The 18,381-nt window shown below is 34.6% G+C and overlaps 1 protein-coding gene across 8 annotated transcripts in view; it reads right to left on the bottom strand.

Moving 5' to 3' along the window:
- Nucleotides 1–7,775: 7,775 nt before the first annotated feature.
- nfixa (nuclear factor I/Xa) overlaps nt 7,776–18,381 on the bottom strand; it is a 189,875-nt gene continuing 179,269 nt past the window's right edge. For 6 of the 8 annotated variants that reach the window (XM_049469469.1, XM_049469468.1, XM_049469464.1 and 3 more), the window contains one exon: nt 12,981–17,829. Coding sequence is in view for 5 of the 8 variants with exons in the window: in XM_049469468.1 (XP_049325425.1) it covers nt 17,815–17,829 (15 nt within the window). In the remaining 3 variants the exon portion in view is untranslated. Of the gene's footprint in view, nt 17,830–18,381 lie in introns of all 8 variants that reach the window. The other 2 variants (XR_007427942.1, XM_049469463.1) reach the window with 2 other exon arrangements.

Below are 18,381 nucleotides of genomic sequence, written 5' to 3'. Positions count from 1 at the left end.
TATCCTGCTTTTTGTGGAGAAAACAGATCTATGAGATTTTGGAGTGACTTTGCTGTGAGGATTTGATTGCATCCGGCTCTCCAATCAACTCAAAAGAGAATGAGCAGTTCCATTATTTTAAAAGCATTTAGATTTACTGTATGTCCAAATATTAATGATAAAATAACACCCTTTTTAGTCTATATTATAAGTCTATATTCAGATACTTAAAGGGCGTTTTCTCACCCACACTATTTGGTTCAGTTAAAACAGACTCTAGTTGGTTGGTACCATTAATGCGGTTCGATTGAGCAGGTGTGAAAACGTGAAAAAAAAAAAAGTAATTGCACTCAGGTACAGATCAAAACGACTGGATTGAGACCTGCTTGTGGATGTGGCTTCGGTTTGGTCCCAAACGAACTGATCTGGTCTCGATTCGAACCAGATATCAAATATACTCCTCTTATTTGAGCTAAACTGCTGATAACTCGCAGTTTAATCTAATATATAAGCCAGAAAACACTCATTTCCACAGCTTTGAACAAATACAGTCTCTGCTGCTGCTGCTCCATGCTGTTTACACACTGTGTGCTTTATGTGCAGCGTTCACCGCTCACATCTGTGCTGCATGTCCCATTGAAAACACTGTGTTTAAAAGAGCGCAGCGGCATATTTTCAGTGTTCAGTGTTAAAGCAGCTTCACACTGCTAAAGATACAGATATACGCACTGAAACACAGAATCTCATATACTCACTATATTTACTTTCCTGCTCCCGCCCCAGACATCTCTGACCAATCAGAGGAGACCATGTGCTCGCATGGTTTATTGGTGTGCATTTTGGTGAATTTAGGTTTGTGCCTGTGTGAAAACAAACCAAACCGAAGGGAGAAAATGCTCCAACTCTAAAAAGTTGATTAATAAATGTTGATTAATCGTGTCCCAATACTTTTTTTTTTTTTAAACAACATCTGTGAGGTGTATACTTACTATATAAATCAGGCTGTGTTCAAATATCGTGATGGAATGGACCAAAAGAAATGCTAGAAACTAAATATTTTTTCTTCTATTGAAAGTTTAGAATGTTTAGGTTTTCTCTTCTTTTTGTCCTGTAAAGGTGCCATTTTTTTTCTAAAGGTTACTTACAAGCTTTTTGCATGATCACAAACCTTCCAAGCTTTTAAGCTTCCATTAAATCTTGGCTAGCATTGTGGCTCCAGTGCTAAAGAACTAAAAAAGCAAACTTCAGTATCGTAACCAATCCTTTAAAATCTCTTTATTTCTGCAAGCAAACCTTTATCTTGAATGTATATACAGTACATACAGTTGTTATAAACCAGGGTGTCCAAATTTAGGATTACTCAATCTCAGAATAATAAAGAATGAGCAGCCTATATTTCATAAGGTCCATATTGGGCTTGGGTGCAATACAAGCGCAAAAACACATTTCCTATAGAACTACATCCTTATGAATATCAATATCTCTTAAGTTATCCATATATAGCATTTTAAAACACTACAGTTTGTCCAGTATGTATATGCTTCAAAATCTTACATAGTATATTTAAGTGACGGACGATAGGTTTACAGTGTAGGATTCTTTTAATGGCACCAGAATACCCTGCCACACACACGCTCACACCAACGACCGCAGTGGACGGATCACGTATCCACACGCTAGGCCAAAGTAAGACGTGCTCCGAGCATTTCGTAAGCATTTCGCTATTTAGTTTAGCTTAAGACATAATTTCCAATGGTCAGCTTTAAGAAATATTCCAGCTTTCAGCCTAATTATTTCAAACTGCTGTATTTGTGATACATTTAAATACACTGGCATACCAAATATCAAAGGATATTAAGGCTAGTATTGTGTCCTGTGACTTTTGCCATTTCCCATGGAAGCTGAAAGAAAGAAAGAAAGAAAGAAAAAAAGAAACGCTGCACTGACCTGTGTGGTAGAATATGGATGTAGGGACCTCCTGCACTGAATATGCCACTGTTCAGCATCACTCACAAGATAGCACCTCACCACGTATACAGTGTTTCCAGGTCGTCCCCCGAGGCATCACTTCACGGTCAGTTTACTGATGGGTTACTGCTGTCCCATGACTTTCGGCATTTTAGAGTAACTCAACTCCTCGTTGAGTTCCTCGACTAGTACTGCCTTAAGACTCAAGACTATTATAGCAGCTGTTGAGAGTTTGCTTATTTCTATAAATATAAATCTAATCAAATACAGAAACAATCTTTGTTTTTAGATCATTTGAGAGTTGTTTTGATGAGCCCATGATGCCGCTCTTCAGAGGAGATTCAAATAGAAGAAACAACTTGCAATTGGCCACCTTAAATACCTTTTCTCATGATTGGATACACCTGGCTATGAAGTTCAAAGCTCAATGAGGTTAACAAACCAATTTTGTGCTTCAGTAAGTCAGTAAAAAGTAGTTAGGAGTATTCAAATCAATACAATGATAAGGGTGCCCATACTTTTGCACCGGTCACATTTTGGTTTAATGCATATTGCACATTTTCTGTACAATAAACCTCATTTCAATCCTGAAATATTACTGTGTCCATCAGTTATTAGATATATCAAACTGAAACGGCTGTTGCAAACACCCAAATATTTAGAACTAAAAATTATTAAGATTAATAGGGGTGCCCAAACTTATGACTGTATAATAAAATATAATTTAAACATAAACTGGCTTAATTGTGCTTATACCACTAGTACATATTGTATTTTTTTAAGCTAAAAATCTATTGATGGGATTCAGCATCTGCCCGTTGGCTTCTGTTGTAAATGAGCTCTGAGTCAGTTTATAAAGTGTAAATCCAATGAAATTATTTATTGAAATCATCCATATTATAAATATGGATTAGGCTGAAAACTGCTGGAATATTCCTTTAAGAATACTGTTATATGTACTGTTACAGGATCTGTGTATTCCAGAAGCTAAAGCTAACGGATGTTAAGAACACGTACTCTCTTAAAAATAAAGGTATTTTCAGTGGTTCTTTTAGTGATTTCATAGAAGAACCACTTTGGTTCCATAAAGAACCATGTTTAAACCATGGTTCAGAAATGCTGGAGATTAAAGAACACTCAACCCAAAGTGGTTCTTCTATGGCAGTGGTTTTTAACCTCCAGTGGGGCACAGTGGTCCTGCTGGGGGTTCGAATCTCAAAAATTGAAGCCCATTGAGCCCTTTGATTGGTCTGACATAGTACAGTCACATGACTGACAAAGCTAGCTGAATGATTAGCATGCTAGTTACAGTATGTTAGCATAAGTGAGCATGGATATTGGCTTGAGAGGGCCACAAGTTGCAAAAGTTTGCAAACCCCTGTTCTGTGGCATTTCTTCAAGATCCTTTGGAAGCACCTTCAGGTTGCATGAGTATGAGTGAGTAGTGGAGCTGGGCTGAACAAAAAGGACCATGTGATGAAATATGGGAGCAATCTGTTATGAATTTATCATCATTTTAAATAGCTTGGTGTGGTGTTTGGGATCACACATTACTAACTAGTGCATCTTAAAAAATGATATCAGTGAATATCAAGTTACTTTATTTCAGTTATTCCGTTCAAAATGTAAAACTCATATATTATATAGGTGTATTGCACACAGAGTGATCTAATGTAAGCGTTTTTTTTTTATTATTTTATTGTTGATGATTATGGCTTACAGCCAATAAAAGCCCAAAAAAATTGTTTCTCAGAAAATTAAAATATCATATAGGACCAGTTGGTACTTTTGGCAGTGTGCCAAGTCCTGCTGAAAAATGAAATCCTCATCGCCATAAAATTTGTCAGCAGAGGAATGCATGAAGTGCTGTAAAGATCTGCTTTTGACAACTTTTATGGAGATGTGGATTTCATTTTTCAGCAGGACTTGGCACACTGCCAAAAGTACCAACTGGTCCTATATGATATTTTAATTTTCAATTTTCTGGGTTTTCATTGGCTGTAAGCCATAATCATCAACAATAAAAGAAAGTTTCACATTTTGAAATGAATTACTGAAATAAACGTCTTTTTTTTTTTTTAGATGCACTAATATAAAATGTATAGGATTGTCCAACATTGTCCAGCCTAATCTGGATCTGCTACATCTCTAGCGTTTTTTTTTTTGTTTTACATATCCCAGTCAGCCATAATATTAGTATTAATATACAATCTGACCCCTGAAGGTGTCCTGTGGAGTCTGGCACCATAAACTAGCATTAGCATTAGCATTAGCGACAGGTCCTTTAAGAAGTTTGCGTGAGTTTTAAGCTGAGGCCTCCATTGGTCACAAGAAAGAGCTTTTGGTGCCGTGACCCGGTCACTGGTTCACTAGTTCTCCCGTCTTTGGAGCACTTTATACCAGGAACGCACCACAAGACCTGCCTGATGTTTTGGAGATGTTCTGATTTGGTCCATTTTTATGCTTTAACACATCGATTGCAATCCAAATCATTGAATTCTAGTGTTTCAATCGCTTCCAAGCCAAACACCACCAAGCACTATGCAAAGTAGTTGTAATAGTAGTAGTATGCAGTAGTGTAAAGCATGCCACCACTGGACACTACTAGTGGAAACATCTGGCAATCCGATAAACGAGTCTGGGTTTGGAGGTTGCCAGGAGAACGCTACTTCTCTGACTGCATTGTCTCAAGTGTAAAGTTTGGTAGAGGGGGGATTATGGGCAGGGTTTTAAATGAAGATTATATTTATCACTTCACCTAATGTTCTAATGCTAATGCTATGGCTGATTGGGTAATGTACAAAAAGTTGACTCATTATAACATAGTTGTAATAGATTATAATAGATTTATAATAGAAGTCAGTGGGGCTGGTGCTGAAGCCACGCCCCCTTAATGGCTTATTCTTTTGAATGGTAAAGTTTAGACAGACTAAGTCTCAATTGGAGGCTCTAAAACAGCATTAACTTTACTACAAACCTGGTTACGATGGTCATTTGGGTTAATAGCATCGATAGCAACATAGCATTTGGAAGATCATGTCTTGGAAACACTACATTCTCATGCTGTAGGATAAACTTTTAACCCTAGCCCAGTTCCTGATTAGGTCTTTACTGGTGCAGTTTTGATGCAGTGATGTGGTTGAAAGAGTTTAAAGGAGGGTTTGAGGGGTTTATAAGGGGGTTGTTGGGGTGGGTTTAAGTCTTGCTTGCTTGGCGAACACCAGCTGTTAAAGGATCATTACCTGATTATAATTATAATTTAGAGAACGTTTGCAGAGATTGGAAACCCTTACGAGTGCAGCATTTTCTAAAACAGAACTCTGTATATACCTGTGCTAAGCTAACCGATGTGTTTCTGTTTGTGCAGAGATTAAAGAATAAACGATGGAGTCTTACTGCTACACTGCTTGCGTTTTGTGTCATTTTTGGCCTCCTAACACTGATCCCAGGTCTGGTTTCAGTTTACACCAGCTCAGCAGATCCACGTCATGATCTACTGGTGAGGGAGGGGTTCATTTAAACATTAGGTCCAGTTATAGTAAGATATGAAAGAGATGGAGATGGAGGTGTTTACTTTGGTGAAAAAAAAAAAACATATAAACATAAATGTCTAATTACGCTGTAAATATACTAACAGATTTATGTACTTACTTAAAATATAAAAAAGTACATTAATATTATGCTTTCATCAAATGTTTGAAAATAAACTTTGATCATACTTTTTAAAAAGTACAATATAGTGTGAAGTACACTTTTAGTTTTAATGTAATTCAATATACTTCCAAATATACTTGTGTTAAATTTTAGCAAAGTGTATTAAAAACAATAGTTACAGAAGTTCACTTAAAGTACAATGTATCATGTAACTTTTTTAGAAAGTAAATTAAATTATTCTATAAACTACAGACAACATTCTCCCAAGTTCCAAATAAAAATATTGTCATTTAGAGCATTTATTTGCAGAAAATGAGAAATGGCTAAAATAACAAAAAAGATGCAGAGCTTTCAGACCTCAAAGTTTTAAGAGTTCAGGAATAATCAATATTTGGTGGAATAACCCTGCTTTTTAATCACAGTTTTCATGCATCTTGGCATCATGTTCTCCTCCACCAGTCTTACACACTGCTTTTGGATAACTTTATGCTGCTTTACTCCTGGTGCAAAAATTCAAGCAGTTCAGTTTGGTTTGATGGTTTGTGATCATCCACCTTTCTCTTGATTATATTCCAGAGCTTTTCAATTTGGTAAAATCAAAGAAACTCATCATTTTAAGAGCTCTCATTTTTTAAATATTTTTAAATTTTAAATTTTAAATTTTTTAAATTTTATATATATATATATATATATATATATATATAAAATGAGAGCTCTTAAAAATGATGAGTTTCTTTGATTTTACCAAATTCATTTGGTATATATATATAATTGAAATAAACCAAATGAATGAATTAAATTAATTCAGAAATATATAAATAAATGTAGTACAGCATAAGTACAGAAACAGACCCAAATAAAGGTTCCTGCATGGAAATATGGCTATAGATTCCTGATATGTTAAATGTCTACTTTTTTATGACAATATATATATATATATATGTATATATATAAATTATTTATATGTGTATTTATTTAAATATTGATTCTTTCATTTGATTATATGTGCATGTATTTATTTATCCTTATGTACTGGTGTTAGCATTAAAAGGCGTGTCAAATCGTAGTATCTGTTGATTAGATTTATGCACATATTGAGTACAATTTACATGGTTTTGTAGACGTGTTTTTGCTTCCTTGTCATCTTTCATTTAAATATCTTTTTTTTTTAAAACTTAATAAAAAAAGGGAAAAGAAGAAAAAAAAGTTATTGTGTGTGTCTGTCTGTCTGTGTTTTTTTTTTTCCTTAGCATTGCATGTTTGTTGTTCTCTTATCACTGTTGGTATGTGCTTTGTATGTTTGTTTTATTGTTTTTTTCTTCTTCTTCTTCTTCTTTCTGTTTTCTTTGTTACCTTAACTAGTATTGTTGCCCTCTTACCATTGTTGGTAGGTTGTTATGCGTCGCTGCTTGTTTATAGTATCAGAACTTTCTTTACTACCGTCATTGGTATCTAGCTTAGTGGATTCTAATTATTTGTAAATATAAATTCATTTAATTTAAGTTGATGGGAAGTGGCTATGTAAGCTATGTAAGTTATGTTAATTTTGAAGAAAGGGGTGGGTTTAAATACGTTTTCTTCTTCCCACTCCTTTTTGAGTAGCTGTATTGTACATCTTCTGCTCAAATAAAATCTTTCAATCAATCAAAATCAATCAAAATGTCACCAGAAATCCTGTGTTACTGTGTAACTGGTCTCACAAAACCACCAGCTCTTTTATTTTAACTTACCTCACCCTGATGCAGCTTCACAAACGCCTACTGCTCTTTCAAGAAGCATCCTGAGGAACTTTCTGAGGCACTTCCAAAGCCAGGAGGTTGGATGAACACTGCCATCCTTTCCCCCATATATCCAAATCAAGTATTCCAAAATGTTTTATTGGACGGAGCTCCATCGTTCCAGAGAACACAGTTCCTCCACTCCTCTACAGCTCAATGCTGGGGGGCTTTAAATCCCACCATCCATCCCACCTTTGCCATTGGGAAGCATGGTGTCATTAGGTTTGTGTAGGTGTTTCTTCTCCAGAGAGTCCTAATCTATTAGCATTACTTCTCTATAGAGTCTAGAAATATGTATATATGTGTGCTGTTAATAGTAGATGTTGTGTAAATTGCTGTGGAACAATAAAGGAAATCAGACACACACACACACACACACACACACACACACATCTGTACAGTCAAGAACATCATTTATTCAACCAGTTGCTGCTCTTTACAAACTGTTTTTTTTTTTATTCTTTATAATGGAAAGGAATCTGTAGTTAACACATGCACATTTGCCAGTGGGCTCTGAGGGGCTGCTAGCTGAAATAAAATAAAAGCTGCTGCTGCTGCTGGAGGTGCAGAACACCGGGGTCCACTAGGGGGCGCTAATAGAACACCAATAGATCACACAGCTTTGCTGGTGTGGGATGGTGTAGAAATCTGTAGGCAGGGTTACTACTACACTAGGCCTAAGACTCTGCAGCTCACAAACAATAAGAAAGCAAACAAATAGTAATAAGAAGAAGAATAGTAATAATAAAAAAGCAAGAAACAGACAGATCTGGTGAGGCAGTGCGATGCACCAGACTTCAGGGATGGATATGTCTTATTTTATAATTACAGGAGCCCAAATGCAGTGCCTGTCTACAAAAAATCTGCATATATATATATATATATATATATATATATATATATATATATATATATATATATATATATATATAAAAGAAGGCCCTCCTGTTCTTCACTGTTAATACTGACATTGATTTGACTGAATTACAGCAATACTTCCAAAATTATTTTCTACACTTTGTAAAAGTTTTTAGACTTTACTCCTCTGTGCTTTTCTTTAAGTGCGTTGAAGTCCGATGCACCCTGCCCCACGTTTAACAGGTCTGTCAATAAGGTGCTCATATAGCAAGTCATCGATCAACAGTTTCGTAAAAGTAGCCTGGCTGCTCTACAATACAAAGGTGCTTTATATAAAGTTTTAAGGTCCGATCTTCTCTTCGAGAGAACCTTCTGGACCATACCCTGATAGAAAGCATCAAAGCAATTTCAAATAAAGTACAAAAATTTCAGTACAAACAAATAAATTAGAAAAAATTTCTTTAAATACCGCGAGCTGCATAATTTGGCCCGGTGCTCAGCACGTCCAGCAAAGCTTCAGGTCAGTTTCCCCACCATTAATTTACAAGATATGGTACCTCCTAAACCCTCCCCAAAGCCCCATTCAAGGCAAAAAAAAAAAGAATAAAAACATTAAAAAGAAAAAAAAATCCCATCTAACTACACTGGCATGTCCTGTAGGATCAGCCCCTTTATGGGCAGTTTTTTTTACTGTAGCTAGAGCTGACCGACCCCACAGAGCCCGAATGGCCACATTTCACTTACACTAGCAGTACAATGGAGAAGAAGCAGTAGAATGGGAGAGAAGATCGGTATGGCGTAACAATAAGAAGCGTACAGACAATGTGGAGGGGAGAGGGGCAGGAGGGGGGTACTTTGCTGAGGAGGAGAAAATAAAGGGGTTTGCATTTGTTTTTCTTCTTCTTTAACAACCCGTCTGTTATTGAGAAATGGGAGAATGTGAGGAGAAACTGAGGAGAAGTTACGGAGGAAAACAGGAAGAAATTTGAGGAAATTTGAAACCGAGGAGAAATTGGGGTGAAATTAAAATAAAACTTGGGAGAAATCAGAGAGCAATTAGGGATAAACTTAAGAAATTGAGGGGAACTGGGGAGAAATTTGGAGATAAGTTAGAGAAATGTGGAAAAAATTATAAGAAATTGGAGAGTAATTGTGGAATTACTGAAAAGAAATTGGGGGAAAACTGGGAAGAAATTAGGAAGAAACTGAAGAGAAATTAGAGAATTTTAGAGGAATTTTATGGGACATTAGGAATGAATTTGGGAAGAAAATGAAAAGAAACTAGGGAAATAATTGAGAGAAACTGAAGTTAAATTAAAATGAAACTTGGGAGAAATTGAGGAAAAATTGGAGAGCCATTAGGGACAAAATTAAGAGGGTAGCAAATTGGGAAAAATAGAGAGAAACAGGGAATTGAGGAGAAATTGGGAAGTGATTTTCAAGAAATTGTAAAGAAATTTGGGAGAATTTAGAGATAAATTAGAGAAAAGGTTTAAATTGTGGCAAAATTGGGACGAATTTGGGGATAAGTTGTGGAGAAATTAGGGTGAAACTGGAGAGAAATTTAGAGGAATTTCATGGGATATTGGGGATAAATCTGGGAAGAAACTGGAAAGAAACAGGAGAAATTTGAGAGAAACTCTTAAGGTGAAATTAAAATGAAACTCGGGAGAAATTGAGGAGAAATTGGAGAGCAATTAGGGAAAAATTAAGAGGAAAGCAAATTGGGAAAAAACTTAAGAGAAATGCGGGGTATTAAGGAAAAATTGGGAAGAAATTTTGAATAAATTAAAGAGAATTTAGAGATAAATTAGGGAAAGGTTGGGGAACAATAAAAGAAATTTGAGAGTAATTGTGAAATAACTGAAAAGAATTTGGGGGAAAAAAAGAGAAGACATTTTTAGAGGAATTTTAGAGGAATTTAATGGGCAGTTGGGGATAAATTTGGGAAGAAACTGGGGGAAAATTAGCAAGAAATTGGGGGGAAATTATGAAGAAGAGAAACAAGGGGAGTTAAGGAAAAATTGGGAAGAAATTTGGAAGAAATTAGAGAGAATTTTGAGATAAATTAGGGAAAGGTTGGAAAACAGAAGAAATTAAAAAGTTTTGTGGAATAACTGAACAGAAATTGGTGAAAAACTGGGAAGACATTTGGAAAAAACTGAGGAGAATTTAGGGATACGTTGTGGAGAAGCTGGAGAGAAATTTATTGGGTAATTAGGGATAAATTTGGGGAGAAACTGTGGAGGTTGGTACAGGACGGGGTGAAAAGATAAAAAGATGGACGACTCCTCATATAACGCAAAAATTGAGAGAGAAAGGAGGGAAAGAGAGCAAGACACTGTGGAAACACAGAAAGAAGCAGAATATTTTTTTTGTCTTTGATTATTTTTTTTCCAGTATTGAACAATAAAAAGAACTAAATCACATCCATTTCCTGTATTACTATATACTATATATATACGGCTTCGAAAAGCTTGAAAAAAAGGGACGAGGAAAAAATGAAGGTCTTTTTTTTTTTGTTGTTTTTAAGAACTGGGACTTTCCATGTTTTACAAGATGGAGTCTGTGAACAAAAGGCACTTTGAAGGGAACAACCTTTAAATGCTTGCTTACTACTAAACACTACGCCACGAGCACTATGAGGGGTCATTTACAGGGGGGTGGGTGGGCTTCACTTCGTATGAGCCGGGGGATTCGGGGACGGACCGCCTGGTCTGAGAGTCATTTTTCAACATGATTCACTCTCCATGACTCGTGACTCGTGACTCGTGATTCGCTTTCGTCCGCAAACCCGTCTGCACTGAGAAGAACTGCCTACAAACTCTACAAAAACTTCTACCAAGCAAATACTGAGCTCCAGTTAACACATCTCACACTTCATCATGACCAAGGCAACAACTAAACACCTTTTCTTTCAGTTATACTGTAGGTATAAACGCGACTATTCACTTTTGACGCATCACATCTCCAGTTTTAAAGTGAATCTGTGGTGTAAATGAGATAAAAATGGAAAATAAGGACATTTATGAAGCTGAAAAGTGGTCAAATCTCTATATCATCCATTCTGTTGACCTCATTTTATATGAGGATTTCATTTTATATTTTTAAATATATATAATTTCTTAAAGGTTGAATAAAATGCCTTTTGTCACAACCTAGAAATATATGAACCCCTCCCTGATTGATACAAAAACGAGAAAAGAAGTAATGTTTCATATGGTAGTCAGAAGAAATGTTCACATATATATATATATATATATATATATATATATATATATATATATATATATATATATATATATATATATTGATTCTGTCACACAAAGACTTGTATCTCCACTTGTATCTCCAAAATAGTAACTTTCAATGGAAGTCAATGTAGAAAAAAATGTTCCAAGCCATTTTGGAGCATTTCTATTGATCATTTCATCATAAAATTCTGACATAATGTGAAAAACAACTTCCAGATTTAAACAAACAAAAGAATGAGATACAAGGCTTTTGTTTAACAGTGATTATATATATGTATATGTATATATATATATACATATACATATATATAATATGAACAAAACGAGCGCAAAGATGGGATTCTAATACACTTGTTTTTACATTTTTGTAAAATTACAACATTTTCATTCACCCACCCCAACAGTTTTAAAACAAACCAAAAAAATAAAAATAAAAATAAAATAAAGATAGCAAACAAAACCTTATTTTTAAAAAATAGTAAAATGGAAAATATTATTAATATTCCCCCAACATTTTACAACATTTCAATGGCCCTTGAGTTTAGAGTCCAGGACGAGTGGACTTTAGGAAAAAACACCCATTTTATTCTAGTTTTACTTTCGTAAAATTCTGATACGCACGAACAGATACTGTATCTACCCACACATTGCACACGGCTCAGTCTGCAAACACCTCTTTCTTTATCCATATCTGAAGCACTAACACTTTCACTTTTCTCAAAAAAAGAATACAATACCAATACAAGCTCCGCCCACAGACGCAGTCCTCCATAGATACTGTTGCTAGGTTGGATAAATTCTTACAGAATATTTGCATAAATATTGTTTCATGTAAGTTTTTATGTAAATAGAGATTCTAATATCTATAGATGCTTTCTGATTGGTGGATTTTCTGATCTGCATGGCTCCTAAAATTAAGAGACTTAAAAATGATGAGTTTCTTTGATTTTACCAAATTAAAAACCTCTGGAATATAATCAAGAGGAAGATGGATGATCACAAGCCATCAAACCAAACTGAACTGCTTGAATTTTTACACCAGGAGTGATTAGCATAAAGTCATCCAAAAGCAGTGTGTAAGACTGGTGGAGGAGAACATGATGCCAGGATGCATGAATAAAAACTGTGATTAAAAACCAGGGTCATTCCACCATATACTGATTTCTGAACTGCTACATTGACTCTACGTCTAGTTTAATAATATAATTATTATCTAATAATAATAATAATAATAATAATAATAATAATAATAATAATAATAATAATAATCAATAAACACTTATATTTATCAGCTAATTTGCAGTCAAAACTGTACAGTTTCTGGAGCCAAGATGAAACCATTGGACAAAAAAAACTGGTTTGTTCACCCTAGCAACAGTTGCTATGAAAGTGGGCGTGTCTGTGGGCGGAGCATACAGGCCTGGACCCGGTGGTCATAACTCATATCATTATGATGAAGATGGGGTCGGAGATGAGATGATTTTACTGATTTTTATTTTTTTTACTGAGGAAGAGGAGGAAGAGCGTCCAAAAATAACTAGACTGCCGTATTTCACAGAAGAAGAGCTACTATACATATTTCCATATATATATACAGCATGTACGAGCATATTGATATTAAGCCTGGATAGTATATATTTATATATTTATAAACTGCCGTGTTCCCAGTCTCCTATGTTCTGGTTCTTGCTAAGCCATGATACATTATATAGTACACTGATTCTGTAGCTTATACACGAGTACACACCCTGAATTCAATGCTGGGCAGGTTGCATATAGAGGGGGTGGGGTGGGGGGGTATTTACTGAGGCACTTTGATGCATTGGGCAGGTGGGTAGGTGGTGGAAGAGCCAAGAAAGGAAGAAAGGGGGCGTGGTATCGGGCTGGTTTCGGCCAATGGGAATCCCTGACACCCGACTGACAGCTAGGCAGTCCAGTTATTTTGAGATATCAGTGTTTTTGATCTTTTGAAAATGTGATGTAAAGTGTATGAATGTAGTGTTTCTCTGAATTAGGAAATACAGTAGGGCTGTCATGATGATTTAATTAAAAAACAAAATTAAAAAAAAAGTTTAATATTTACCTCAAATCTTGAGCAATATTGCAATAATTTCTCTTATTGTTCTCTTTTAGAGTAAGACAATAAGCTTTTTGAGGACATTTGAAGACAGTTTATCGATATCCATTTGTGTTATATACACTCTAAATAATAAAAAAATAAAGGTGCTACAAAAAGATTTGTTGAGTGATGCCATAAAATAATAATTTTTTATGTCCTACAAAACTATTTTTGTTAAAGAAATATATGGAAGAACATGTCCCTAAAACATGTACATACTCCCACATTTTTTTGTTTTTTACCCTCATAACTGCAGTATCCCATAATTAGCCCGATTTAACCATCAACTACAGAAGCCCTAAAACTGAGCCCTGTGGGATGCCGCCCAAAAAAATCTGCTATCAGCTCTGGAAAAAAATAAGAGAGCACTTAAAAAAGATGAGTTTCTTTGTTTTTACCAAATAGAAAACCTCTGGAATATAATCAAGAGGAAGATGGATGATCACAAGCCATCAAACCAAACTGAACTGCTTGAATATTTGCACCAGGAGTGAGAAGCATAAAGTTATCCAAAAGCAGTGTGTAAGACTGGTGGAGGAGAGCATGACAAGATGCCACCAAATATTGATTTCTGAACTTTTTATAAAGCTTTATGAATATGAACTTGTTTTCTTTGCATTATTTGAGGTATAAAAAAATATTTTTAGCATCTTTTGAGGTTATTTTATTTATTTTATTTTACAACATCACTCAAATAACCGGTTGTATCACCTTTATTTTAAAGAGTGTATTTTTATTATTTTGCATGTTAATTTCACTCTTAATAAACTTGTATATATATGGTAAGTCTACTTAACTATGGATGAACTTATCTAACAGAGAAAAACACTATATGGACAAAATTACTGGGACACCTATTCATTTTGTTGGAGTAACTGCCTCTACTGTCCAGGGAAGACTTTCTATTAGATTATTAGATCCAGTAACAAGAGCAAAGAGTTGGTGAGGTCAGGATGTTGGATGATCAGCTCATTATCCCCCCTCATCCAAACTTATCGCAAACTCATCCTTAAAGAATTGGGTGACTATGGCAACCAATAGGTTCATGTTTTTCTGCTGCAGAGATGTCTGGTGCCACTTAAGTAGTGATTAAAGTAGGTTAATGCATTTATTAAAAGGGGTGTACACAAATATATTCGGACATATAGAGTAAAATTAGTAGATTTACTGGTGTTTTAACGTAATCATCAGTGACAGCCCTACTTTTGAGTGTATGTAGTGTTTATTATAGGGTTTATTTTAAGGGTTTATTAGGGTTAATGATGATAGTGATATTAATGCTGTTGCTGGTTTGTTCACGTTAGGGTTTAAAAAACAGAATAAAATGAATATAAAACGGGTCGAACTGAATGAAATTCTTCCCTTTGATCGCTGTAAGGATTTTTTTTTAGAAGTATATCATAGTTTCATAGTGCAATTCCGTGTGTATATATGTATATATGTATGCTTTACCTTGTGTATGACAGGCTGTATGTTATGGAGGATGTTTAATGTGGATTTATCTGGTTGTGAAGAGAAAATGCAGAACAGAAGAGAACAGAGTGTAAAGTGAAACACAGAAACACTGATGATGAACGTGACGGAGTGTTAGTTATGAAACTGATATTGCTGAGCTGATTTTAAAAGAAACCAGTATTTCTAATGTGAAAAGTTAAACCTAATGCATGCACTGAATCCTGTAGCTGTAATAAACCCACGTCACAAAAAACTGAAACCTGTTAAAACTAGTCTATGAAGATAAGAACAAAAAAATATATAGTAAAACTAAATGAAACCAAATTGAGAAGAAAATCTAAAAGTTAAAAATTGTAGCATTAAAACTGATGCACTGAAACATATTGTAACAGTAAGTCTCATATAAAGCCTTTATAACTGCAGCAAACAACTCATTTATTGAGTTAACTCAAATTAATTAACTCCTATTCTGTACTTCTGTATCTCAGTTTGGTCAACCTCAGGATTTTAAAATAGCTGAAACTGCAAAATGCACTTTTTGGTGAAATTAAGAAAGCATTTTTGAGTTAACTCAACTTTTAGTCAAAAGCTCTCCCAACTCATATTCTTCAAACTGAACCAATATATACTGAGGTGAGCCTCAGAAACAGTACATGAGCTGCAGCTGAAACTGGTTTTAAATCAGCTCAAATTTATAAAGACTTGAGTTAACTCAATTTATGTACGCCAGAAGTTCTCATAACTCACATTTTTTACGTCTTTCTTCTCGGTTTGTTTGAAAATACACTAAGCCAAGCCTTAAAGGATTGTTAAATGAGGTTCAACTGAACTTGATTTTAAATCAGCTAAAATCATTTTAGGTTAACTCAATTTATGTACCTCAAAATTTCTCATAACTCACATTTTTTACTTCTTTCCTCTCGGTTTGGTTAAAAAAATACACTAAGCCAAGCCTTAAAGGATTAGTAAATGAGGTTCAGCTGAACTTGATTTTAAATCAGCTAAAATGTATAAAATAATTTTATTTTAACTCAATTTATTTACGTCAAAATTTCTCAGAACTCACATTTTTTACCACTGCTTCTTAGATTGGTCAACCTTACATGTTGACCCGGGTCTGAAACTGATTTTAAAGCAGCTGCATCTGTGAAGTTTTGAATAAAAAAAGTTGAGTTAACTCAAAAATCCCTCTGCAATGCTCTGTTTCTTATCATTTTTAGTTGACCTGATTTTATACCTGATTTTTTTCAGCACATAGCTACATATATGCAGTTCATAGCTGTGTTCATGCATTTATAAAGGCTGAATGACTTACATTACTTTACTAATTGAACTGATCCATCACTACTGTCTTCAGTCTATTGCTAATATTGATATTACTGTATAATTAGATGATAAGCTTAAACTGATTGATTGGTGATTAGTTGTATGTTGTGTGTGCTTTATTGTTCGGTATTGCTAGAAAACTGTGTTTTGTTTGTGTATATGTGTTTGTGTATGTGTGTATATGTGTATGTATTTGTGTGTGTAATAATGCGACGGTGCCAAGGCCACCCTATTGTGCTGTGCCAAAAAAAAAAAGTTTTTTTTTTTTAAGTTTTAAAGAGTTTTATCAGTAAGTCAGCTCGCCCTGCTGCCAAAAATAATCACAGTTTTTAAACCCACGCATAAAAATCATCCCTTATCAAATTTCATATATTTTTGAATAGTGCATACGCAAGTGCTGCGTTTCTTTCCGTCAGTCTGTCGTCACGTGACCAAAACTCAGCAACACAACGCAATTTTTGGGGCTCAATCTTTCGCAGCATCAATTGGCCAATCCAGAGCAAGCAAAATCAAAAATTACGCATTTCTCGTCCAATCAGGTGCAAGGGTCAATCAAGTAGAGCTGAATGAATGGTGTCGAGAGTTGATGATGAGTTAAAAAAAAAAAGTATGATGAAAGATGATGTCATGGAGATGATTCACTAAATCGCTGTAAAAAATGGACTAAAAGTAGAGAAATAATGAAATCTGCACCAATCAGCTTCAGCTTAAACTCTGATTGGCTGAGTGAACTTGGAATCTCTAGGAATCTCTTAAAATCTCTAGGAATCTCTTAAAATCTCTAGGAATCTCTTGGAATCTCCGTGCCGTGTGATTGATTGGTGGATGATTAAAACAAACAAAAACAAAAAAATAACAAAAATAAGGATGAAAAAATACAATTGGTCAATATCATATCCGGGTTGCCTCGATAAAATTACAAAAAAATTGAGCGAAACGTCTTTTTTTTCTTCATCCTAAATGGAATCAAGTCATTTTCTTTTGTTTCTGTTGTTCCAAAACAGTTACTTTTCAGACATTTTCCGTTTTTCACGAAAAACATCCTGGATTCTGTGCTGTCTGTGTGGTTGATTTCCAGATTTTTTCTGCAGAGATTTGTAGAATTCTGAGCAGTTTTCCAGGTTTTCCAGGCTGACGGATCATGTGGAATTGTTTCAGGCGTTTGGAAGGACGAATGTGGAAATTCTCCAGGGTTTTAGAGAATCACGTGAAAGGTTTCCCGGCTTTCTGAAGAATCGATCGTGGAAGCGTTCTGGATTCCTCAGTACGGGACTCTTATGTTGAAGTGTTTTTTGGAGAAGTGGGCGGGGCGTGCAGGTTTAAGTTGATTAAGGTGTGTGATATGCTAATCGCGGTCCATACCTAGCTTTGTGTTTCCCGTTTCAGCTACAGACTAGAGTCTGTACGTTTCAGAGGGATCTTGTCAAAGGAACCAGGACTGTAAAAAAAAGAGGCAGAAAACGATGATTAAAAACAATTAATTAAGTATTTTTTTTTTATATCTACCTATCAAACTTACACAATTCCACAGTTAAAAGAATTGTTTTAATTTTATTTAATTTAAGATGTATGAAGTAAATATTTCTGCAGTAGTTTTAGTAATAGTTGCGTTAAATCAAACCAAATGTAAAAAAAAGAAACATGGAATTTAAAGTATAGATTTCTAGCAAAGTCAAACTAACAAATTCCGAACATTCTGTTAAAAGTGAACACTTAAATAAATGTAAATGTAATTATTGATTATTATTTAGTTTTTAAGTATTTTTTTTTCTAAAAAAAAATGTACTGAGCAATTGTGTAATTACTACAAAAAATATATTTTGATCTAAAGATAAATCGATTAGTACATTATTTTTTACTATCAAGCCTAATGTAATTAAGTAATTACATATAAATAATTAGGCAATTTACATGAAAAAAAAAAGTTATGATGACTTTTAATAATTAATTAAAACTTTTATTTTAAAAAGTAAGTATCTAATGTAATTGT

Source organism: Astyanax mexicanus, chromosome 21, assembly GCF_023375975.1.
Source record: "Astyanax mexicanus isolate ESR-SI-001 chromosome 21, AstMex3_surface, whole genome shotgun sequence".
NCBI classification, from domain to species: domain Eukaryota; kingdom Metazoa; phylum Chordata; class Actinopteri; order Characiformes; family Acestrorhamphidae; genus Astyanax; species Astyanax mexicanus.
This window is presented reverse-complemented; position numbering and strand designations above follow the sequence as displayed.